The 24,808-nt window shown below is 45.2% G+C and overlaps 2 protein-coding genes across 3 annotated transcripts in view; one reads left to right on the top strand and one right to left on the bottom strand.

The window, feature by feature from the left end:
* The first annotated feature begins 1,992 nt into the window (after nucleotides 1-1,992).
* Nucleotides 1,993-13,282, top strand: LOC120445699. 2 transcript variants are annotated; one of them, XM_039626256.1, is made up of 5 exons: nucleotides 1,993-2,601; nucleotides 8,769-9,178; nucleotides 11,134-11,354; nucleotides 11,719-12,287; nucleotides 12,526-13,282. In XM_039626256.1, the coding sequence occupies exons 1-5, from the start codon at nucleotides 2,391-2,393 to the stop codon at nucleotides 12,876-12,878; spliced, it is 1,764 nt and encodes a 587-aa protein (XP_039482190.1). In that variant the 5' UTR covers nucleotides 1,993-2,390; the 3' UTR covers nucleotides 12,879-13,282. The 2 variants fall into 2 exon arrangements, with proteins under 2 accessions (XP_039482190.1, XP_039482191.1); XM_039626257.2 differs by having other exon boundaries at nucleotides 11,719-12,318; nucleotides 12,526-12,647.
* Nucleotides 13,283-13,559: 277 nt separating this feature from the next.
* The window catches only part of LOC120445921, a 57,893-nt gene continuing 46,644 nt past the window's right edge, over nucleotides 13,560-24,808 (bottom strand). Inside the window, 5 exon segments of the mRNA XM_039626579.2 lie at nucleotides 13,560-18,742; nucleotides 18,817-19,011; nucleotides 19,995-20,090; nucleotides 20,246-20,379; nucleotides 21,117-21,332. Of these exon segments, the coding sequence (XP_039482513.1) occupies nucleotides 16,235-18,742; nucleotides 18,817-19,011; nucleotides 19,995-20,090; nucleotides 20,246-20,379; nucleotides 21,117-21,332 (3,149 nt within the window). The 3' untranslated portion in view covers nucleotides 13,560-16,234.

The raw sequence follows: 24,808 nt of genomic DNA on the forward strand, positions 1-24,808 counted from the left end.
ACAAAAAGTGCAATACACAGTCTAGTAAAACGAAGCCAGGTTTTCACGTTTGCCATATGCAGTGCTGCATATGTAGTGCTGCATATGTACCGGCCAAGTTGGCGCTGCTGTTGCCAAGAGTGCGTTGTTTCTCACATGGGGCGGTACGACGGGTCGGGCAATCCGTTTTGTATGTTTATTTCTCTTATGCAATGGGCCAGCCTTTTTTCAAAATATGTTCGCAGTGAGACAAACAATACTCAAGAGTTTGCGAACGTCGCGAAAGTTGTAAAATCTTCGAGAGATACAAAAGCGATACCTTTACCTATAGATTAGTGATAAGAAAAATTTGATTGAGCTTTGAAGTGTAGTTAGGGATTGAAATTCTCTTAACCATTTAAGAGCTGTGTCTAGTCTTAAACCTTTAGACTTATCAAAGTGTTATTACATCAAAACGTTATTCACAAGGCAATCGTTTTATGTATAATTCGATCGAAGTTGATCATATTCATTTATTCAGATTTGGCAAAGATAGCTTGTGTTCCGGAGCTACTAATATTGAGTCACTTATGGCTAATAATAACCAAATTTATATCGTTTTTCCCGACAAGGCCAAGAGATCGGAGCTTTTTTCCCGAAAATCCCCATGACACAAAACATGTATCTCGCTGCGCTGCCCTTAAAGATACACGGGGATCAACGGGGCTTTAACCCAATTTCCGAGTCTGTTCGGTTGGCCTTGGGAGGCGAGGCGTCCTGTCATCTGGGCGGGCTTAAGGTAAACTCCAATTTGGCCCAAACACACACACAGATGCACACACACCCACACCCACGGGGACCATGCGGCGTGCATTCATCTCGTTGGCTGGAGATGTATTCCGTGCTCATCCCGTTTGACACATGTTGTTTGAACTGCTTTCGATTTTTGTGTTGCCCCACTCGAACGAAAACGTCTTTTGCTGTAATTTTCGCATTCTGTCTCTCACATCTCCCACATCCAATGCGTCTTACTGATTTTTGCGATTTTTTTCTGCTGCTTTTATTTTGTTTTTTTGCACACTTTGTTCTGTTCGCATATCGACTTGACTCGTTTCAAAATTGGGTTACAGACCCCCGCTCCCGAAAAAAAAGAGAAAAAACGCAGGAAAACAACAAGGGGCCCGCAAAAAATATAGCACACGGCCACAACAACACAGACTAAGGCAAAAACATGCAAATGCAAAAATCCGTTTGACGCCATATGCTCCCATGTGTCAGAGCAGAGCGGCGGCACTGTTGCACTGATTGCTCATGCCTGATGTTGTTGTTGCATGTGTTGTTGTTGTTATTGTTGCTGTTGTAGGTGGCAGATGAAGGAGAACCTCTTCCCCTTTACCACCCGCTCATCCTCCTCCTCCTTCTCCTCCTTCACGATTTCTCTTTTGGCTTCTTCCTTGGCTCGTGTCTTTCTGTTCGCTTTGTTAGTTAAATTGCAGAGTTACAGTTGTTTACGAGCTGTGCACAGCCAGAAAAAGTGGGTGGGTCAAGGAGACTGCATAAGCCTATAATAAGTTTTGCCACTAGAATGATCTATGATCAAAAAGGTTAAAACGCTTAAAAAAAAAGCGTAACAAAATAAAGTAACTGACACAAAACCATACACATACATATGAAGAAACTTTTAGAATCGTTCCAATACAGCAATGGAAGTAAAGGATTTTTATACGCGCATTTATAAACTTACATACATATATTAAATTTGAAATTTGATAAATTGTAAATCCCTATTGTGTTATTAGTCACCTAAGATTAATTGGTTTTACAAATTTTGTTAAAATATTACTAATTCCAGATAATTGATTATAGATACATAATTTTTGTAAGTGAGTTTGTCACTATTTTGAGCCGAGCTCTCCGCAAAGAGCGTAAGTTTGGGCTTCCGCGCTTGGAACTCTCTGAGACTGGAAGAGATCGCCGCGTTTTCTGCGGCAGCAGCGCCGTCTACGTCGCCGTTGAAGCCCAAAGCTGCGCTCAGTTCAATTCGATCGGTCGTCGCAGCAGGTTCGCGAGTTCGAGCAGCGGCGCAAAGCGAGAAAAAAGAGCAGCCCCCAGTCGCTGAAGCCGAGGGCGGCGCAGAAAACTTGGCTCCTTGTTTTTCAAAGAAACCCCCCAAAAAAAGGGCGCGCGAGTGAGCTACCGCGATTAACGGATCTTGATCCTAGGCGAACTAGTTTTAGATTGCGCAATTTCAATCGACAATATCGCATAAAGCAACTGTTTAAGTGCCCGACGCCGAGTGAAATTGGATAGTAAAGGCAAAACGCAAAACCAAACGACGATCGGCGGCTAGGAGAAGCCGTTTTAAAACGCAAATACGACAAAAATATACTGAAAAACAGCTATAAAAAAAAAAAAAAAAAAAACAGAGCAACATGGCGACCGCCGCCTGCGTCCGCTGCGCCCAACAACAACAACAGAAGCAACAACAACAGCAACATGAGGCGCATGCGCAGCAGCAGCAGCAGCAGCAACTGCAGCAACAGCGACGCAACAGCCCGCGGATTCTGCACATTTACTGCGCGTGGGCGTTGATCACTCTGTTGGCCGCCAGTGCCGCCATGGTCCAAAGTGCAGCGGTATTCGGTTAGTTGCGAAAAAAGAATGGATAAAAATGTGCATGGGAAATTTGGAGTGGTGGGGGGACTTAATCAGGCGCCTCTGCGCTGCATTGTGTGCAAACGGTGTGAAGAAAAGAAGTGGAAATGGTGAAAGGGTGGGAGGATTGAAGATGGTAGGATGGGCTCCATAATGGGAGGATTGGAGTATGAGGGAAACCGAGTACTTGAGGCAACGCTTTAATAATTACCGGATTCGAGGAATCGGTGCAAAGTATCGGGTCACAAGATCTGACCAAAAGAGGTACTCCCCCACGCTCACAAGACTTCAAGACTTGGATTTCACTTCTCGCTATACAGTCGAACATCTTAAGTGGGGACTTTCCTCAAATTAACGGTAATTTCGAGAAAGTAAATGGGTAATAGGTATTCTATTTATAAGATGTTCATGGCAATGATCGAATTTCTTAGAAATGAATGATCATAGCATGCAATTGGAACATTTCTTTAATTCTATTCATATTATACCATATGCATTTTAAGTGAAAGATTGTTTAATTATTCTTGTTCTAATCTCCAAATTAAAAAACCTTTACAACTAGAAATCTCATATTCCCTATATCCACTGTAGTTACAAGAATCGAACTTGAAAAATAACAACTTTTTAAGGTGCTCAAAACCTGAAATTTGGCTAACAAATGTTAACTAAGAGTTATCGTCGCTCTTGAGTTTTGGGAGTCACCCAAGCCAAACATCGCACAACCACCGATCCGTAGTTTGCGTTCTCGAGGATTGACTGTAGTTAACCACTGCCTTTCTAATCTCTGCCATTATGGCCACTTTTTTAGTCACCCATCCCATATCCGCGGCTTTAGAATAAGCGCGTTGTGAACCACTGTCATTTGTTGTGTGTGCTTTTAATTTTATCACCGATTATTTGTGCTTTTTCTGTTTGGCAAACCGGTTGTCAATTCCCCCACTCACTCGATCTTAACCGCATTTGACCGATCCCGCCGTGCACATGGCACATTGAAAATGATTTGGCTTTAATTTCAGCCGAAAGGCCAAATTCGATTGCTAGTCACCAATGCCTACTGATAAGCGTGAAGTTTCGTGAATCATTTTTGGCACGGCTTGCTTTCAAAGAAAAAACGCGGCTAGAGGGCGTAAATTTATCACGCGGAAGTTTTGCGGCATGAAATTAAAAGTTGAAAAACAATGTAATGCAAATAAAAGAAAATACTCTTTATTTTTAGTGCAACTTGAAACAGAAACAGAAAACTGAAAAAACACAAAGCGGAGAACGGCGAACGGAAAATAAGAAAACGCAACCCAACCGCCAGACGACCTCATTGTCATTGAAATACAGTTAAGGCTCGAACAAAGAGGCAGATTGGCAAACTACGAGTCTGGATTGCCGGCGTTGCAACAAGGGGTTAACTTAAATGTTAATGGTTGCTGATTCTCACTGAGATCCCAGCCAGGGCCACTGTTCCATTGACCTCTTCAGATGGAAAGTTTGCATCAGTGCGAAACTAGATCAACTGAAATGGGAACTAAGATCAAAGATACATCCTTTATAATGACAACAACATAATCAGTATGGAGTGATAGAAACCGAATCTTAGGAAAAGTATTTCAAACGATCCCATTTTTTTCTCCCCTGTAATATTTATTTTAAATGCTGCATGATTATAAGAAAACCAGAAGATCGTGTTCAAGCAATACATTTTCCTGTTTCGGAATGTTTATACATTTTATTGGTTGTCAATTTATGAGAATTATGAGCTTGAGCACCAATAATTTTGTGCAGTGCGCAGAGACGAGTTTCTCCCCCGAATCTAAATCGAAATCTAACACCGAATCTTGATCTGGAATAGTGTTTACTCTATTCCAACTTTTTTTTTGGCTAGCACAACAAGCCGCCGCAGTCGAAGAGCGTTATTTATCCAGTCATAAACATTCATATGTATATTTAGCCATGTACATGTTTGCAAACTGGTTTCCAGTTCTGTTTTGCCGTTGCCGTTGTGAATATCAAGTAGAATTAACATATGTTGCCAGCAGCCATCTGCGGATTGGATTGGAGAAGTTTCCCCAAAGTCTTGGCTTATATGGCTGCTGTGGACAGAAGCTGCCTGCTGCGCGACTCGAAAAGTCATCTGGGTTCAATTAGGTGGCACTGCGCCACGCCCACCCACCAATTCTACATTTTGCAATTCCAATTCAAACTTTTTGCCAGAGCGACAGCGATAAAGCATCTGCCTTCGCCTAATTAAAATGCAAATTGTTCATAAAAAAACAAAAAAAAAAGAATGATAGGAAAATAGCTGGCACTCGGCTAGCGTAGAAATGGCAAATTCGGGCGTTTGTGCATTTATACTCTCCACATTTTCAATACTGTTTTTTCTGCCAAGTACTGAAAATGGGGCTTTGATTTATGTGTGTGGCCATTAGAAGTCATGTTCAACTGGCTTCCGCCTCGACCCGCCGCCATTCCGCTGACTGCTTGGCCAGTTAAGCAGCAACAGTTGCCGTTAGGTCTGCCAATGTGTTGCACGCAACAGCAGCAGAAGCAGCAACAGAAGCAGCAGCAGAAGTAGAAGCAGCAGCAACATGCAGCAGCTGCAGCAACAAATGACCAGTTCCTTGGCCATTCGAGTTGCCTGAGTTCTTGTTTATTGTACAATTTATTTATTTTGTCGTTCTTTAGCTGTGCAAACAGACAAATTACAACGACAACAACGACAGTGGCCAACAGAAGCAGCAGCAGCAGCAACAGCAACATGATGACACATTCGCTTGACCTATTAGGAAAATTGGCCAACGGGAAATGTAGCGCGCTGTCCAAAGTCGGCCGCACTTTGGTGGGGATGGGCGGTGGGGACAGTGGGGGAGGGGGCGGCGTGAAAAGCGGGAGAAGAAAGCTGGAGAGCGGGAAAGCTGCAAGGCCAGATAGAGAGGCACAGACACGAAAAGAGATAGCGCCAGAGACAGCGACAGAGACAGAGATAGAGGAGGGACAAGCACTTAACCCTTGCCATTCTGACTTTGATAGTTGACCCAATTTCAGCTGTTTCACAAAAAAAATAAAGGAAACGGAATGATGAGCGACAATGGCAGAAAAACTAATGCTCTATAAAACGTGGAAATGGACCGTCCGCAAACTACTAATATTATTTATAAGGAAAGGGGAAATCGTAGTAGTGTTTAATAGTTGATTTGATAGCAGATTTGATGCTAGCAATTGACTAGAGACAAATTAAGACACTTTGCTATCATGTAAGGTAGTAACAATAAATTGATAAGTAAATGTAAAAATGTTATTGTATTAACTAACTGGCATTCTTTCGAAAACAAGGACTTTCCGAGCCATGCCTGACTTGGGAAACCCTACAGGGACTATGGAATATATAAATCATTCCGCTTGCCTTGCAGATAACTTATCGATTCAGTAATTCGATTGTGAAACTTAACAAGTTCGATGAAGGGCTTGTGGGTTCATGGCAGCCCCCCGTGGAGAAGAGTGTAACAAACTGCACTTGCAGACTGTTTTTGTTTGTTTCTGTTTGTGCGTCGAGTGGCGCTCACTCCGCATGTGTGTATGTATGTTCATATGTATGTATGTATGCTTGTATGCCTGCCGTTTGTGTGCCCGAGTGTTGTGTAATTTTTAACAACAACTTTTTTTCGAGTGTCTCTCCATCGTGCGCTTTTACTGTTCCGCCCCCCTTTCTTCTCCGCCCCCTTCCGCAGGCAGCCGGGCGTAATTATGACGAGTGAGCAGAGCCCAGAACACAGGATCCAGCATCCAGCATCCATCCATCCATCCAGCATGCAACACGCGTCCGCATCGCGTGGCAGCCACAGAATTTATTATGCCCAGTCGCCACTCGAGAAACAGAACTCAAAAACTCGAAAAAAGCTGAAAAAAATAACATGAAACCCTCTAACCGCTTGACAATCTCTACACGAGCAGTTGCAGTTTGCTCTTGGCCAAGTTCCGTTTTTGTCTAAATCCGCATCTGAATCTGAATCTGAATCTGAGTCCAAACAACGGCGGCAACAACAACTCGAAACTGGCCCACTCGACATGGGGGACTGTATATAGCACTATAACTTGTGGATCGGCATTGACAACGCATTTTAATGTGCCCTTTTCAAATTCAAGTGGCTGCCGCTGCTTGACCTACACACAGATACACACGCACACTAAGAGCGAAAGATATACATCGCGAGATATTGGCAGATATATAGAAGTACACTGAAAATCTATAACAGCGTATTACAGTGGCTACAGAAATAGTAGTTCTAAATACTAGCTAAAATTTATAGTAAACTATAGCTTATCAAGTCATGTCTTTTACTTTAAGGCAGCATTACAAAAGTTTATGATTTCACTATCAAGCACATTTAACTTTCTTGTTCGAGAGAATTTTGTAAGCTAACAATTTTCCTCAGTGCTCCACAGTTGGCTGCTAAGTGTTTTCCATGTTTGTCTGTGAGTTTGCTGGCTGGTTTGTTAGCTGTTTGTCTTGATGTTTATCTGTGTAATCGAGTCGCTTAACCTGACCTTGCCCAAAACGAAAATGTTGGAGCCATTTGGGCAATAGGTACAAGCTTAACGGACAATTTTGGTTAGCCCCCTTAACTTGCCTGAACTCGACTTTCCCCGGGAAAGCGATCTGCTTTCCCAAAAAAGTGAGTAACACTCGGTTCTGCTCTGAAAACGTAGACAAATTATTAACGGCTTATTTAGTGAAAAAATTGGGTGGAACTGTCGGCCCTTTTTTTCTTTGCCCGCTTGGCTGGTTGCCCGGATCGTAAACCCATTTCTCTATGAACTCCCCGCATTAACCCCAAATAAACCGAACAAAACTCGTGGATTCATGTGTTTAGTTGGCTGGGAGTGTTTGTGCACTTTTAACCCAATTAGCAGTTACACTGGCGCTTTAGATCACTCGGCTGGCCATCAAGTGGGCCTTAATCATTACTTAACTGTATGGAATTCATTGTATTACAGTGCTAATGGCTTTTCATTCTATTACAATTGCGCCTAATTGAAGATATTGTGTGGGAAAGCTGAATAAGTACTACTTGTTTGACTTTCCCTAGAACAATTTCTGAATCGATTACCCAAATCAATCATAATTGGCCCATAAAACTGACGAAAGCCTGTCATTAGCCCAGTTTTAATGGCTGCATTTGCATTTGTGCCGAAATGATGATTGAAAGTCTAGCACGTGTGGACAGCTCGAGCCGCTTGGCTATTAATGTCAAGTTCGAAATGGAAATTAGCCGGTAAATTGCACTCGCACAGGCTCACACGAGTAATCATACTCGGACTTGGGTGCATGGAGCAAATGCAAATTGTTTAATAAAATGTTTAATAGTTCGCAAGAGCTGTGTGGCAATTGCAGCAATTCCAGTGGAAAAAAGAGCGAGGGCGGCTGCAAAACAACAAACAATAAGTCGGTTGCAGCAACAGCTCGGGTAATAATATAATAATAATAATGGTATATACTCGTACACACACGCGTATGTGGTGCAGTCAGTGACCCAGAATATGGATGTGTGTGAATATGACTACCTACCAGCACAATGCAAAAGTAGTTTTCCTACACGCCAGTTGGTTGGTTGGTTCCACAGCCATGCGCTTGTGCACAAGTATTTGTATTTTATTAATTGAAGTACTTAATAGTGCTTGTATGAATCTTTAACCTTTGCGCCGCAAAGTTCGAGATCGAGTGCAAAATAATTGAACAGACGACGAGAGGCTCTCTCGCTCTGTGTTTTTAGGTAAGCGTAGTCATTCAATTATTAATTGAATCTCCAAACTGTGTTTGCTTTGGCTTGGTTTCATCACACGAAATTGGTGACCCATCCATTTCCCCGCCAATTCACACAACAGTTTTATTTTTAGAGCTATCACAGCAGCAGTTGTGGGTTTCTTTTTGTTTTAATTAGCTATTTTTATTTGCCAAGCTGTGAGTTATTTATTGATTGACAACTCGCGAACCTCGTCTGCATGCAATGCGCTTAGTTGGGGTGATGGATTCCGCATACAAACGACCGCAAAGCGCTGACCATCCATCAGAAAGGCCCATTTGATGTAGAAATTAACAGAGCCGTGTCAATTTATGCCCAAGGCATCTACTCCACATACTGATCCCATTCGAAACTCTCCCTTTGCAGGCGACCTGCTGTCCCATCCCACTTTCAAGCCACTATGCAGCGCTCAGCACGAGCATTTCATCGAGAGCGATGGCAAAGAATCTAGTCTCATCATCGAACTGAAGCCGGGTCTCTATGGCGCCGAGCACGCCTCCTGTTCCCGCATCCTCAGCGCCCCGCCCAACTATGGCTTCATAGTGCGCCTCATCCTGCCCAAATTGCCGCACGGCCAACCGCTGGATGCGGCCACCACCAGAAGCACGCCCACGAACATCATGGCTGCCGCAGCCGGAGGCAACAACTCGTCCAAGCTCCGGCGCACTGCCAAATCCGGTGGCATGTCGGAGTCCTCAGAGCCGCTCAACGCGACGAGGGTCATCGCCTCATCGACGCCTTCGCGGGTTTTGGGACGCACCTGCCCTCTGAACATAGTAAGTGAACTCACCTTAGTGCCCATTTGTGGTGGCAAGGTTGCCGCTGATTAGGCACACTTGAAAAAATACTAGGCGGTCTAGCATATGTATGTATATATTCTCGATAGTTTCGGTATTGTAATGTAGATATTGATTGTAATTCTTTATTTAGTTTATTTTGCCAAGTGTAATCTTTTTCGCTGATTAGTGTGAGCCTGCCATTTTCTGCACCTTCCGCACGAATTATTTGCCAGTTTCTTTGATCGCATTCATCTGCCTTAAAAATAAACCACTTGAGTGCGCATGCGCAGCGCTCAAGTGTGAGAATCGGATCAAGAAGTTCAAATAGCTGGGTTCAAGAGCAAGTAGCTTGTTATTTTCCGCAGCTCGGGATTCTCCTACACCCAGAATGTAAGAAATGAAATCAGAACCATTATGACTTCATCGGTAATTACTTTATGACACTGCTATATTTGCTCAAATTTATTCCACAAAGCATAGAATATATCACGATTTTTTCAAAATTGCTGTCAATTCCGATTCCCATTGTCAAATAGATTAAGTTTGGCAGGCTGCATTTCAAGTCGTTCTCATAGGCGGACTTATTGAGCGTATACGTTTAAGTTCTCGATTGACATTGTTACTTTTTTGTGGCTTTCCGATGAGACAGTTTGACATCTGAAATTGTCTCCAATTACCGGCAGGTCTCATGCGAAGCCAAGCGTAATTCGTCAGCTGATCGGTTGACATTGTCAAGGTGTTCTCTGCTCGATTAAATAAGAAACTTTCCATTAAGGCATTGTTCACTGACATTGAACTCCAGCTGGTTGCGAATGTTTCACTTTCTGCGGCGCCAAAAACTCCCAGTCAAAAACCAGAAAAGTTTCGGTATTTGCATAAGCGCGCCAATTTCTACCATTTTGCTGGGCCTTTTTGCTTTTTGTAGCTCTGTTTTTGGTTGTTTGGTGTTTTAGGTATTTGAAACACGTTTGCAGCTTTCTGGCCAGGAAAGCAACAGCAGAAGCAGCAGCAGCAAAAGCAATTGAAACCACAGTCCCAGAGCAACACTTTCGGTTACTGATGCGTCGCGTCGCCATAAATCCGTCGACTTGGACTGACTGAATGACTGAATGCCTGACTGAGTGACTGACAGTTGGCGTCGCCATAAAGGCAAACTATGCTACTGAAAACCAATGGATATGGGTTGGCGACTCGAGGGAGTGGACACATGTCCACATTTGCATGTCCAGAATAGAGCGTTTCTTTGTTCCGTCATCGCAGAGTAGGTGAGATGTGCAAATGGTTGAGCCGCATAATTACAGGCAGAATCGTCTTCCTAATGAGCTGACTGGAAAATCTAGTAATCTAGTGTTTATCACTGGGAAAACTGGTTTAACCGTTGTCGCTGCGGACACTCCCCTGGCTAATTGTTGTTTACTACGAGTGTACCTACCTACAATGGGCACTACCAACCAACAAGAGTCGTCGCACTTATTGAACCTGAGAGTACAAAGCAGCCTGAACCCGCATCCATTTACTATAATATCTGTATATATATAGATGGCATATCAACGCTCTGCACGTGAAATGGCGCCGATATTAATGGATTTATTTTTATAAACCCCACGATTCTCAGGCGAAGCGTAGTTATCGTTTCTGGCGTGGCTTTCACAGCTTTTTGTTTTTCGTATTTTTCCAGCGTAAATATTTAATTTTGCATTATGTGTGTTTGCATTCGCAGTTTTGATCGTTGATTTTTGATCGTTCTGTTGAACTTGGCCATTCAAGTCACGTCAACGAGTCGTGGGCGTGGCCGGGGGGGAGGGAGTAGAGTTTAAGCGATTAGCATTTCGATCGTGTAAACTGTTTGCTCGCACGTTTCGCGGCAAATATTCAGTACGCACTTAGGCCACGCTTTTAGCCAGCAGCCCATAATTAAAAGGTTCTATTTGCCTTCACCCCAACCCCAACAGTTTAGCTCGCTGGACCCGCACACGGCGCAGTGGCGAGTGGATCCCTGCCAGCTGGAGGACACCGCCTCCGAGATGGAGGACCCGGTGCGGCTCTTCCACGGCCGCGTCAAGATCGTCTGGGAGCACGGCCAGCACGCCCTGCGCTCCAAGCTGATGGTCACTGTGCTGGGCAAGGGCGAGCAGTGCAAGGATGGCAGCAAGCACCAGTGCTTGAAGATCGGGTGAGTCGGATTACACGCGTCTATTCCCAACTAGACTTATGTTCGTTTTGGGCCACTTAATGCTACAGTTCCGCTGACTAAGCTGCTATTGAATTTATTTAAATTAAATATGCGATAAGCGCATACATTTGAAGTTATCTTAATGGTTGTAAGTTACGACTTTATAAAGTATTTAATGGCACTTGAAGATAAAACATTTAACAATGCACAGCCCGAAAGTAGGCAGTTAAAGTTTTGTGAATAAAGCTTTGCTCTTTTTATTTAAAAATATTTAACGCAGAAGCAGCATATATATAGTAGCTCAAAGCACTAAAACTAGTTTATTTATCACAACAAATTTAACGACGGCTATTTGTAATTTTAGTGATGAGCCCATCCTGTGCATCTCCAAGGAGCTGGCCTGCGACGGGATCCGCCATTGTCCGTACAGCAACGAGTACGACAGCGATGAGGACTACGAGCTGTGCTCGAAGCTGCGTCGCCCGGGAGCCGGCAAACTGGCCGCCGGCCTGGAGTCGGATCTCTTCGAGCAGTTTGCCCTGGAAGTGTTCCGCAACCTGTTCGCCAACGATGCTCCCTCGGCACCGGAGGATCTGCCGCGCAACGGGAGCGACGGAGCCATGGGTTTGGACAACTCGACGGTCACCTCGACGACCACGCTGCGCAAAGTGCACACCAAAGATATGAAGAAGCCCGGAGGCGATGGGTCACCGAACTCGATTGGGCCCAGCCTGGTCACGGAGGGGGATCAGCAGAGGCCGGAAAACGATACGGCTGAAATGGGAGTGGGCACGGGAGCTGGCAGCGGCTTCACCCGCCGCAACTCGACGCGCTCCGGCCTGCACTCGGACCTATCGAAGTACGGGCCGTGGGGCTACCTGATGCTCGGCATGCTCCTGTGCGGCGGGGCACTGCTCATCTGCGGCCTCTGGGGTACGTTAAATTGCACCATAGTCTAGTCAAAGTAAGCCACTGTCATTTGGCGATGTATTTATGCGAGTTTCCCCATTGTTCTCTTCCCCGCACATCATAAACCGAACCTACAACTCACGTGCTGTGCTCTGACTGTGACTAACACTTTCACAATCCGAATCCAACTAAACCAAAACCCAATCCCCAGTTCTGTGTTGTCGCTTGAGCTCTCACATTGAATCCATCCGTTCCCTTGCAGCCTCCGCGTCGCAGCATGCGGTCAACAACGAGCGGGAGGCGGCGCTGGCCGCTGCCAATGGAGGAGGTAATGGTGGCGGGGACCACCTGGGAGCCACCTCGCCGCCCAACTATGAGGAGCTGGATCCGCCGCCGGCCTACTCGGTGCTCTTTCCCAACCAGAAGGCTGCCAGTAGCACCACACTGAACCTGGATGCGACGGCGGCCAGCACAACAGCAGCTGCCGCAGCAGCGGCGGCCGCAGCAGCAACAGCTGCAGCTGCAACAGGCGCTGCAGCAACAGCTCTGGCTGGAGCCACTGCCAGCGAGTCCGCGCAGCAAAATCAGCAGCAACAGGAACAGCCAACGAACTAGCCCGTAAGCCTGACAAGAAGGTGTCGCACCTGGAAAACGTAGATCATAAGGTCCCAACATCTCTCTGACTGACTCTGATGCAATTAGCTTTTAACCAATTTAGTGATAGCTTTAAGTGTGACTTTATGTTAAATGTTTGACTATGTATGTGTATGCTAACGATTAACGATTAACGAGATACCATCCCCAGCCAGCCGTCCTTTCAACGCCGCTGACGCCTTTGCCAGACGGCAGAACCAATTAGCTTCCGATAATTGAAAATGTAATAATTATGATGATTGTAAATGAAGAACTGCAGCTGCAGCAGCATTAACTGACGAATCGACTAACTTTTGTAATTCTGTTAATTTAAAATTTAATGTGATATAAATTTAAAACTGAATAAAAAGCAATGTGTGTAAGTAGCGGCTGTGATGCAAGTACTTGGCGAAATGTGGGGATACAGGGAACATGATTTATAAATATGAAAATACTAAATGTAGAACAGAACTGAAAATTCACATTGATAATTATAATTCCTATAAAAAAGAATTCGTTTTTATTGAAGATCTCAAGTTCGTGTTCATACCTTTTTTCCTCAGTGCATTTCGGGAGTATAGTAAAGCCTGCTGCCTACTTTCGGGGCGGCGCGAATAAATAAACCAACCCACACCAAAACAAAGAACACAGAACAACTAGTTGTTTTTTTTTTCACATCGAATTGAACATCTTTTTATTTGCAATTCAGGTAAATTAATGGGGACGCGTCGGAGAAGCGGGGCTGGGATGTAGGGGGGGTTTGTGTTGTTGTTTTTCACATTCAAATTGCAGGTAGTAGTGCTAAATGAGCGGAGTTCTGTTTGCCTCTGTTATTTTAACTGATATATTACGTTGCACTGATATTATATTGTTCCATTTTCTAGTTACTGTTGTTTACATGCATGCATGTTATTCGCTAGCTACCTGCAGGTGCGCCAGATGCGCCAGGTGCATCGACATGCTGGTCACCACCTACTCGTACATACATACATACATACATATGTGAAACAAAACTTACGCTAAAAACCAACCAGAAGCTTTCTTGTGAAGTTGGCCCCTCGAAAAGCACTCGGGGACCATTGACTTGCACAAATGTCGCGCTACGTTTGCAAGTTAAGTTTAGTTTAGTCGGAAATTCTACTAAGTTGTACATACAATATGCGGTGTGTATATACCTAAATACTTAAGTGCCAATTTCAGCAGTTTAGATGACCGCCAGGAGCGGTTATCCTGTTTGAATTCAAGTTTTCGGCTTTGCTTACATACTCATAAGATTTGGGCGTTTTTTTCGTGTTCGTCGATTCCATTCATTTTACAATACAATACAATTCTTCCTTAGTTCCTAGACGTGATCGTAAATACTCGATACATATGCATATCGTACACTTAATTTGGGTGCATTGTTTGGATATTTCTTAGATTGGGTTTTGTGCAGAAATCCCCATGTTCTCCTGTCTCCTGACTTTTCTATTCGTTTTTTTCATTTAGTGTTGTGGTCTAAGCGGGGCTTGGAAAACACTTTCTTATAACTAACTCATAGGCCATAGGGTACACTTAGCAAATAGTTGTTTGTTTGTGGTTCGAGGAAATGTTAAATAGGTAAAAAACGATCTCTGATAAAATGTCATCTTCATTGTTTCGTCTTGTATTCAAAAGTCGTTAAAAATAAATTCAAATTCAAAATCTTTACGCACAAGGAGTCTTGAGCTAAAAAGTTATCTCCATTTGGTTTGGTTTATGTTTTAGTTAGCTTACTCACTACAAAATACTCGATAGTTAATCTACTCTCGATAGTTTCGATTTGTTTCTCTAGAGTCCTACAGTAGTTATCATGTAAAATTGGACGCCAAAAAACAATTAACAAAAGTGACGCAAAGCCCTAAGCTTGAATCTTAGTGAAAATTCAATTGTAATTCTCAAGTTCTTTTTCTGGGAATTCGTGTACTCTTGTTTTAAGTGTGTTTGTTTGTGTGTGTTGGGGTTCAGCTCATTGTTTGGTTACTTCTCAATAAATAAGGCCAGTGGATACGCATACATCATAAAAGTACAATTCATGTTTATCATATTCATATTCATATTCATATTCAATGTTTCACATTTCGATACAAATCTAGTTAGTTTATAAAAAGCGCTTCCATCGAGTTCTCTCAACACTCAACGCACACCTACTATCCGTACCGCACCTAATCATATATATAAATAGCATAGAGCATAGGCATGCCTTCGTCAATCGCTCCTAGTAGCCGCAACTTATGGGAAAAGCTTCTAGCCTTCTAGCCTTATCGAGCATATAGCAATTTCAATAGCAATAACTCCTTCGCCCGTTTAGTTGATTCAAAGTTATTTGGTATAAAAAATAGAAAAAATTTGATGACAATAAAAACGGTTCGGTTCGCCTTCGTTTTTCATTTGCATCTCAAAATTATCGCAATATATTGAGGCCAAAATAAGTCTCGCTGACACTCACACGAGTCCTAGGTATGTACTTGTATGTATTATCCCAAATATTCAGTACTAATAAAATCCGTTTAGCTTTTTCTACAGAGAGTAAGGGTATACAATATGCGCATACTGAAATATGAAACGCGCAATATGAACGACTTAATACCTAACTCTTCCGTCTTAGATCTACTCTTTGTTCTTTGTTCTATTGAATACGCTCTTGATTGCTTAAAAGTTGCTCGAAAATTAGTGAATCTGTTTTTTAGTGGTTAATCGAACTGCAACGCGATTTCTATAGCGATTCTAAGCGTATTAAAAGCACGTTGATTGTATACATGTGTGTGTGTGTGTGTTTGTCTGTGTCTGTGTCCAGTGTCTGGGTTTTGAGGACCGTGTGGACTTATCCTAATCGATCCGCTGATCAAATCGTTACTAGTACTTGCACTTTGACCTCCATCTGACATGTGGCTGTTGGTAGATCTGTTGATGTTGTCTTTGTCTGTAGTGCTCTTGATTTCCAATGGTATGGCTGTAGTTGCTGTTGTTGTTCGACTGGTTTTCCGCTGGAGTTCCTGGAGTGTCAAGGATGCTTCGATGGAACACCTGACCTGACCTGACCTGACCTGACCTGCTAAACCAAAAGCAAATTGTGCGGATGGACGACGACGACGACGACGAAGACGGCGAGTTGGTGGAGTGGAAGGTGAGGGGTATCGGGTAGAGGATACTGGTTAGCTAGCCACCTCCTGAACCCGATGCTCCTCCGATGGATTTCTGTTAACGTACGTTCTTCTTCCTCGGCTGGACCCAGTTTTTTTCTTTTGTGCGTTTGGGTTGCTGTTCGCTGCTCGCGAGTCTTTCTTTTTGGGGGATAGTTGGGTGGGTGTGGAGCCCAACTAACAATAGTTGCCATTGCCATTGCCATTGCCATTGCCATACCACGGAAAGGTCCAGCACCATCAGTGCGGAAGCATCAGAGGCCTTGCCGTGCTACTCAGTCTGTGGTGAGCTTTCTCGCCACCTCCGCCGTAATCCTCGTAGCTCAACAGTGGCGAGATCTTCAGGCCAGTCTTCTCCGGAATGATCTTAAAGTGCGGCTGATCGGCGCTCACCAGCAGCGGTCTCTTCATCGATGAGTGCATGTAGTCGTGGGTAGGATACGGATGCGTGGCTGCTCCCAGCGGCCTGTGGGTACTGGGCACATTCATCTTCTTGCACGGTTCCGGCTTGCTTTCGTAGTTCATCTGGCAGTTCTCCGGCGAGTACTTGTTGGGCTTGTAGATGGAAAATATGTTGTTGATCAGGCTGAGCGCCGAGTGACCGCCGGCGGATGGATGATGGATGCCAGCCGTTGGCTGTTGGGTCAGCACACTGCCCACGGTCGGATGGCTGTGCTCGGGATAGAAGTTGTTGTACTGGTACGAGGGCAGCGTGTCCACCGTGGGATACACCTTGTGGCCATAGCCCGGCGGCTGTCCGTAGGTCGGTTGGTGGTGGTGGAAGGCGGGGACAGGCGCAATGGCGGGTGCAGTGTCAAAAAAAGGATAGCCGCCCGCATTGGTCGAGGACTCGCTGGAGTCCAGCTGCGGTGGCGAGGGCATCCCCTCGAGCAGCGACTTCTTGATCATCAGCCGCTCGTGCTCACGGTCATGCAGATCGATGGGCTGGCCATTGTTGTAGCACCGGACATTCACGTTCTTCACCTTGAGACTGCTGTGCATGTTGCGCCGCATGTCCATGTTGATGGGACTGGGCGGCTTGTCCAGCTGCTCCCAGTACTTCTCCAGGTCGATGTTAAAGTCCTCCAAATCGATCTCTGTGGTGTCCGAGCAGGTATCCTCGTCGTACAGCGTGGTTGGCGGCTGCATCTCCAGCAGTGACTTGCTGCGCGGCGGTCGATGGTAGTTTCCCGCCGGATACCGTCTGCCAGGACTACGCGGTGCCGGAGCAGCGGCCAGATACCGCTCGTCGTCGTCCAGGAACTTATCCTGCAGCATAAGGCGCTCGCGCTCGGCGCGTATGAAGTGCTCCAGGTCGGTGTCATAGCGGCAGTGCATGTGCTCCTCCTCCTCGGCGGCCGGATGATGACCGGGACAGAGCGGTCGTGACCTTGGGCGAGCGGGAAGGGGCGGCTGCTGCTGGCGCTGCCGGTGGCAACAGCACTCCTCAGCCGCAGAACAACAACAAATAACCGTTGGAGCGGCGGGCGTTCGCTGCCTTCCAGCCCGCTCCTCGAAGAGCCAGTCCGCCGCACTCAGATTCCGATTGCTGCCCGCTCCGGTCGTCCTTGGCCGCATCCTCGAACCCGGATAGATGTCCTCCAACAGGCAGCGGGCGCTGGTGCACTGATCCCGGGCGCAACAACGATCCAGGCTGCTGCTGCACAGGGCATTCATGTTCCGCCGCAGGGCCTCCTTCTTCTCCCGTCGCGTATTCGAGACGGGGGGCAGCTCATAGTCGATGATGTCAAACGGCATGGTCTTGGTGGTGGCACTGAAGGAGTATGACTTGGGAACACCAGCGCGGTTCTTTAGGATGGAGGTGGTTGGCGGGGGAGCACCGCTGGAACTACCACTTCCGCTGGCCACACCGCCGCCAGCTTCAAAAACATTGCCCTCGAAGCACCAGCTCTGTGACTTGGGATACTGGAACTCTTTGCAGCTCTTGGAACGATGCAGTCCATAACCGGGTGATCCCTCACCCTCGACACGACGCTCTTCCGTGCCCCCGCTCTTCTCGTCCAGCTCGTGAATGTCCCGCAGTGTGCGAAAAGGTCCGTACTTCAAGCAATCCGGCACGTAGTCCTCGTCCATGTCATCGGAACGGTTCGAGTAGATGTTATCCGTGTACCAGGTGGAATCCAGTTGTTTGGGTCGCGGCTTAGCTTGGAGTAACTTGTCGCGCTTGGACTGGCGATAGCTCTCGAAGCAAATGCCCTTCATCTTCTCCAGCTTCTGCTCCCGGATGCGCTCCCAGTTCTCCCAGTTCTTATCGTTCTTGTTCCGTCTCCCCGACAGGATGAGCACCTCGCGGTCCTTGTCCCAATCGGCGCTGCCCTCATCGCCGTAGTCGATGTTCAGCCGCTTCGTCTCGATGTCGGATTCCCTCGGAATTTGGTGATGGGTGGTGTTGTTGAAGGCGGATGTGGGTGCAGGTGCTGGTGCAACACTACTAGCAGCTACATTGTGGTTTTCGGACACTACGATTCTAATCCTACGCTTGGTCTTGTCCGCGGTTCGCGACGATGACGTCTGCATGGACGACTTGTGCGGTCTGTCCCGCTCGTCGGAGGGCGGCTCGTCCTCTTCTGGCTGTCACACCTCCTGCAGATACTTGATGGGGCAGTAGCCCTGCCCGTGCTCGGCGGCTCGGATCATCACCATGCCGTTCACCTCGTCGCCGGTCTTGTTTGGTAAACGGATGACATGTTCGACACACAGTTAGGGGGGGTAGAGAGGATTGGGGCAATGGGTCTTACCTGTATGACAATCTGGTCCCTGAGCAGGGTGAGATTCTCGCCACGTTCACTGTCCGACACCTGGAGATTGTGGGTCACCTGCAGTGGCTTCTCGTTGGCATTGAGACGCACACAGTACTTGGATGGGAAGTAACCCACTCGTCCCAGAACTTTTCCCTTCCACCAGTCCGGATCGGAATTGTCAATGACAGTCACCTAGTTTCCAGAGGTAAGAGGTTTTCGAGGATTAACAGTTTGCCCAATAACATTTTCATATGGCATGCTCAACTAGAAGCTAATAAATTAGGTAATTATATTAGCTGCTGCTCGATATGGCATATTAGTATTTGGTATTCGGAGATGCTTCTAATAGTATGCTTGTGTTAATGGAAATATCTTGGTTAACAAACTAATAAGCCGTAAGGCAGTCTCAGGAATAAATAAGCTTTTGTTGGTCGAAGATAGGAGTCTGCTTTCACAAGCTAGAATATCATTAATAGATAATAGTACTAAAAAAGTTTGTGAAAGTGTGCAGTTTCGGTCTAGCCATAAAGATAAAGATATTCTCAAACTATCATATATTTTTGCGTTCGACTATTGAGTATAAGTGCGGCTGGAAAAAATCTCTTATCGATCCGCGTAGTGAATTCACAGCGAGAGCCTGGGAATGAGGCAAAAGTTGGACTCTATCCTGCTGGAATGCAAAACCAGCTCGCGAACAAGGACGCCGTCCAAACAAAAGCTAATCTGTAAATATTGAACACTTTGCCGGCGGCGGGCAGGCAGGCAGGCAGGCAGGCACTCGCAATCAGGGAATGTACACAAAAAGTCGGTAACTATTATTATTTCTTCTTATTCACTGTTTGTTTCGCCATGTTTACGCAGTGGAAAACGAGCTTCCTCCATATGCTGCTCGATTGTATGATTGTATGATTGTATGACAAATAAACAAGTTTTTCGCTGCCATTGTTCGCTGTTCGTTATTCGTTTTCATACATTCATACAAACATACTAGTACAAGTACGAATATATGTTTCTGATTTAGTTAACCATTTTCCCCGGCAGCCATTATGGAAACTAAGTACATCGCTTAGCGGATTAAACAAAGCGCTTTGTTTATTATTCATACTCTATTCACTTCTTCTATTCATTTACGTAGTGGGTGTATAGAGTAGATAGGGAGTATATGATAAGCTCACCTTGTAGCCAGCCTTTAGATCCAGTTCATCGGCATGTCGCGCCTTGAAGTTGTAGATGATGACGTACAGATTCGTGGGCAGCAGACGATGGGTTTTCTTGAAATAGGTGAAGCGTGTTTTGGGATTGGGTTAATACCATGGCAATCAATCAAGCGAGCGGATCAGGCGAAATCAGATGAACAATGGAGTGGCGGTATGAGGAGTATGAGGAGTATGATGAGTGGAGTGGGGTCTACCTGGGGATGTCTTACGGGTGAGAGGCACGGCGAGGTGCTGGCCGAGGACTGCGACTTCTCCATCTCGTCCGGCAGATCGACGCTGCCACCACGCATTCCACGGGTGGCGTACAGTAGCTTGCGGCCCGGATGCGAGGGGCTCGATGGTGCTGTAATGGTTTTGGATGCGTTAGTCCCTGCTCCAGGACAGGCTCAATGGTTTGGTTAATCGAATGCAAGTGGATGAACGAAAAATCAGAAGAATATCCATGGAAAAAGAAGATATAGATATTGTACACATAAATTATACACATATACGTTTAAGTGGGCAGATCGATGGGAGTGTGGGACTTGGGAGTTTGAAGATGTGTGTCTGCAGATGAAGTTGGTTACTCTACGGTTGGCATGTATCTAAAAGCTGCATTTAACTACTAGATAAAAGGTGAACGAAATCGAAACTACGCAACAAATGTTTACTTCACTCGACTTGTACTTCGGCAACGTATTTACATAGTAAGTTTAGTAAGTATAGTTGTAAGTAGAGAAATTTTAGTAAGTACAATTGTAAGTAGAGTAATTTTAGTAAGTATAATTGTAATTATAGTTGTAACTATAGTTGTAAGTATAGTTAAGCAGTTGAGATGGACAGTAGAAGTTGTGTGTGTCATACATACATACTAGTTTAGACTTAGAAAAACTGAGACTCGTCAGAGGTGCCTGCTGTGGATGGGTAAGTGGTGGTGCTGGACAAGTTGGATTGGTAGGTGGTGCAGCGTACGTCGGTGTCCGGAATCAGGTTCCTTATCGGGTTCGGTATTGGGGACCAGGAACCAGGAACCGGGAATCGGCGGAACCGAGACCGGCAAACCGGACCGGGACCGGAATCGCTTACTGGGTTGCTACTTACAGTGCAGACGGCTGTTGTTCGACGGCGGAGTGCTGTGCTCCAGGTGGCCTCCGGAGCCACCATGGTAGTACCCGGAGCCGGCTGATGTGGAGGCTCCCGTGCCCGGCAGTTGGGCCCTACGCCTGAACTGGCCGTGCAGCTCCGACGATTCTGGTGAGTCCAGGCTCAGGGATTTCATGCGTAAGTTCAACTTTTGGCGGCGCGGTGAGTGCGGTGCTGTTGTTGTTATTGTTGTTGTAGTTGTTTATTTGGATTTTTGATTTTTTTTGATATTTTTTTTGTTTTTTTGGTACATGGTCATATTGGTTGTCGTGTGTCGGACGATACACAGTTGGCAAAAAAAATGGCAATAAGATGTGGAATAAAAATTTGTTGATTTTAATTTCGTTTGTTAAGCATTTGGTAACTCCATATTGGAAACTAGGCGTCTACAGATCTAAAGATTTAAACAAAAAACCCAAAATAACTTAGAAACTGAACTGAAAAGACGTTGAACATCGATAGAATCAATGCAATTTCGTAATTAGATTGTAAGTTTGCAACAGAGCAACATTCGACACGTTCAGGAAGAGACAGCGAGTGTTTCGGGTATGTTTCAGTGTATTCATTCTAGTCATCCCGTTTCAGTTGCCGCAAAAATCAAAAGCCAACGTAAGAATGCTGCTGGTTGTGTGGAGTGTGTGTGTGTGTGTGTTTCGTGTTGGCCAATTTGGATTTTGACTATACAAATCATAGATATTTATACATATAATATATAGAAAATCATAGAAAACTCGTTTCCATCGCCCTGTGCCAGATGAGGGTGATTGTGTTTATCCTCGGAGTGAAGGAAAGCCAGATATCGTTTTGGTTTTTATTCGTGTTATTATAGTCATTCGTTTGTGGTTGACGTGTGGGCTCGGTGCGGTATTTACAACATTCGTACAACATTTAGAATATCATAATATAATTGTGGTGTAATCAGAAAAGACTTAATACTTTAATCGTAATATACATTTAACATTGCTCTCTGGCTCACGCACATTCGCAGGACCAAAATTAACTAAGATACACAATTAACTAAGGTAGATAGCTAGATAGATACATATACGTAGGTATGGGGTAAATTAAACTATGTGTGGAGTATTTAATAATAATTACTGTGCTGCAATTAGAACATCAATTGGGCTAGGTGTCTAGGGTATAATAAAATCAAGAACTTAAACCATAAATCGCTCTAGAACTGTATTAAATTAAATCGTTAAGTTTTCCGCCACCATTATCCTCCTTATCATCATTATCCACATTCATCTGTGCCCTCAGCGAACGCGTCTATTGCCCTTGCACTCATCCGGATTGGATTCCGGGCTCTTGAGGAGCATTAGTGGTTCGCCAAAGGGTCGCGTTGTCTCGGACTTGGGATTCGCTGATGCTGTATCAAGTATATACCATATATAACGCTTGTAGTTAGAGTCCTGGTTACTCATTACTGGATTGTGGGGTTGGTTAGTAGCTTTGCGATCGATTAACTGCCTCGCTGGCGAAGGCAAAGGCTCGCTGACTGAGTCGCCGTGAAATGTGAATTAAAACTAATTAAGTTAAATGAAGACAAGAAGCCCGAAAGAAAATATTAAACATTAAGACAGCGTTCATGCATAAAGCAAAGCAAAACAAGCCGGAGGAGCGCTGGAGCGCAGGAAGACCATAACCAGCATCCCTGGCCCAAGTAATAGAGCAGAAACGTAATCCTCGCAAAATAAGTGCAGAGTGCCCCGCTAGAACTTCTGCCACAGGGAGCGACCGGCAACTACGAGATGGCAGGCATGCAAGGATGGAGCTGGAGCTTGGGGCAGGGCATCCAGGATGGGGAATGTGGGGGATCCGGGGAAGGCCAAACGAAAGGCAGACCCAAAACGGAAAGAAAAATAAGAAGCGCAAAAAGATTGTGTGTCATAACAATTTTTAGCATAATTATGTTCGGCTTGGGCCCAAACTCGGTCCCCAGCCATCCGCCCCATCTCCCCCCCATCTGTCCCTTCTGCCCCGTCTGCCCCGTCTGCCCCTTTTGCCCCATCTTCCCCATCGACAAGAAGTCAGCTCTGGCATAAGACAAAAAGTTGGCATCGCGACTTTAAACTTGCGTCGCTTTTTCTGTGCGAGTGGCATTAAAAATGCAGCAAACATTAAGCACAAATGAACTCGCGCCTCGGCGAAAAAGTTTGTGGCCCGTCTGCAACATTTGTATGCAGCAGCTTCCAGCTTCCAGCTTCTAGCATCCAGCAACCAGCTGCCCCCACCCAAAACCCCACTTCCAAGTTGTGCGGTTGAATTTTTGCACAAAAGTTGACAATGGCTTGTAATTTACACGGCAACAGTAGTCCTGAACTGGAGCTGTGGCATAAACAGTGGCAGTGTGCAAAGTCCCGGAAGCGGGGATACAGTGAAAATAAAATAGAGTAATGTTTAATGTTTTGTTCTTCAAGAAGCGCATTGTAACTGTAAAGACAAAGCTCCAAACTCGGTACCAAAAGTGAAATATAAGTGAAAGGTAAACTTGACTACGCGCTATTTAAGTTCAAATCAGCTTGGAACTTACTGAGCAAAGTTAAGAGCTTTTAATTTAGGTTGGAAACTTTTACTTAATATTTTCTTACTTTTTAGAAGTATTTTTAAGTAGATTTATAAGTCATTTATAAGATGCATTCGAAAAGAGCTACATATGTGGCTCTGTTAAGGAACAAAACATTCGAAAACCTATATACGTTTTCCGCAGACTACTGCCTTTCTTCAAGTGTAAGAGGATGAAAATCCCATCACCCATCCCAAGCCATCCCATGGAGTAAGTTTCCATTCGACTCCAGCCGAGCTGAAGACTGATGGAGCTGCTTTCAGCGCGAAAGGAAAAGGAACTCGGCCATGTATACAAATGATGGCGTTGCAATTGCTTTCGGTGCTGTTGCAACGGAAATGAGCCATTTGCCAGAAGTGTAAACTGGGTTAAGACTAATTGGCATTTAATCCGACCATTGTTTTAATGGGCGGCACTGAGCTTCTCCACTTGGAATAACTAAAACGCATCTTGCCATCTTCTGTCCATATCCTTTGGCAGTGGCCCAAACAAACACACACTTGTACACACACATACGAACGACATACATACAGACATACAGATGAAGATACAACTTCAGTGGCCCACTACACGGGAAATAAACTGAATTGAATTGAATTGAATTGAAAAAGATACACAGAACACAGGGTAACACAATCTAAACATCGATGTCGAGTGGGAATCAAATGCAGTACTGTTCCAACGAGAACTCATGGCTATGATGGGGTCTATAGTGCTATTATAGGCAACCCCGAAATATGATCTTGATATTGATGTTAATGCTGATGGTGTATTTCTTGTTGTAGTTGTAGTTGTAGTTGTAGTAGTTGATGTTGTGGTGGTGCTGCTAGTGCTGGCTGGGAGATGGAAAGATTTCTGCATCGGCATGCCATGGTTCTTGGTAGTGTCATTGTGGACCAATCTGTGGTGTTTGCTGTAGCTATTGCTGTTGCTGTCCCCACTGCCTCGGATGTGCTCCTCGGATGTTACGTAGTAATTACTTTCTGGCAATGAGATCGACCGGTGCTGCGAGGATCGCTGCTGCCTCAGTCGTCCGAACACGGACAATGGCCGGATTCCGGCGAACAGACGCCGCCGGAGTCCC

The sequence above is a fragment of the Drosophila santomea genome, chromosome 2R (genome assembly GCF_016746245.2).
Source record: "Drosophila santomea strain STO CAGO 1482 chromosome 2R, Prin_Dsan_1.1, whole genome shotgun sequence".
NCBI lineage: Eukaryota > Metazoa > Arthropoda > Insecta > Diptera > Drosophilidae > Drosophila > Drosophila santomea.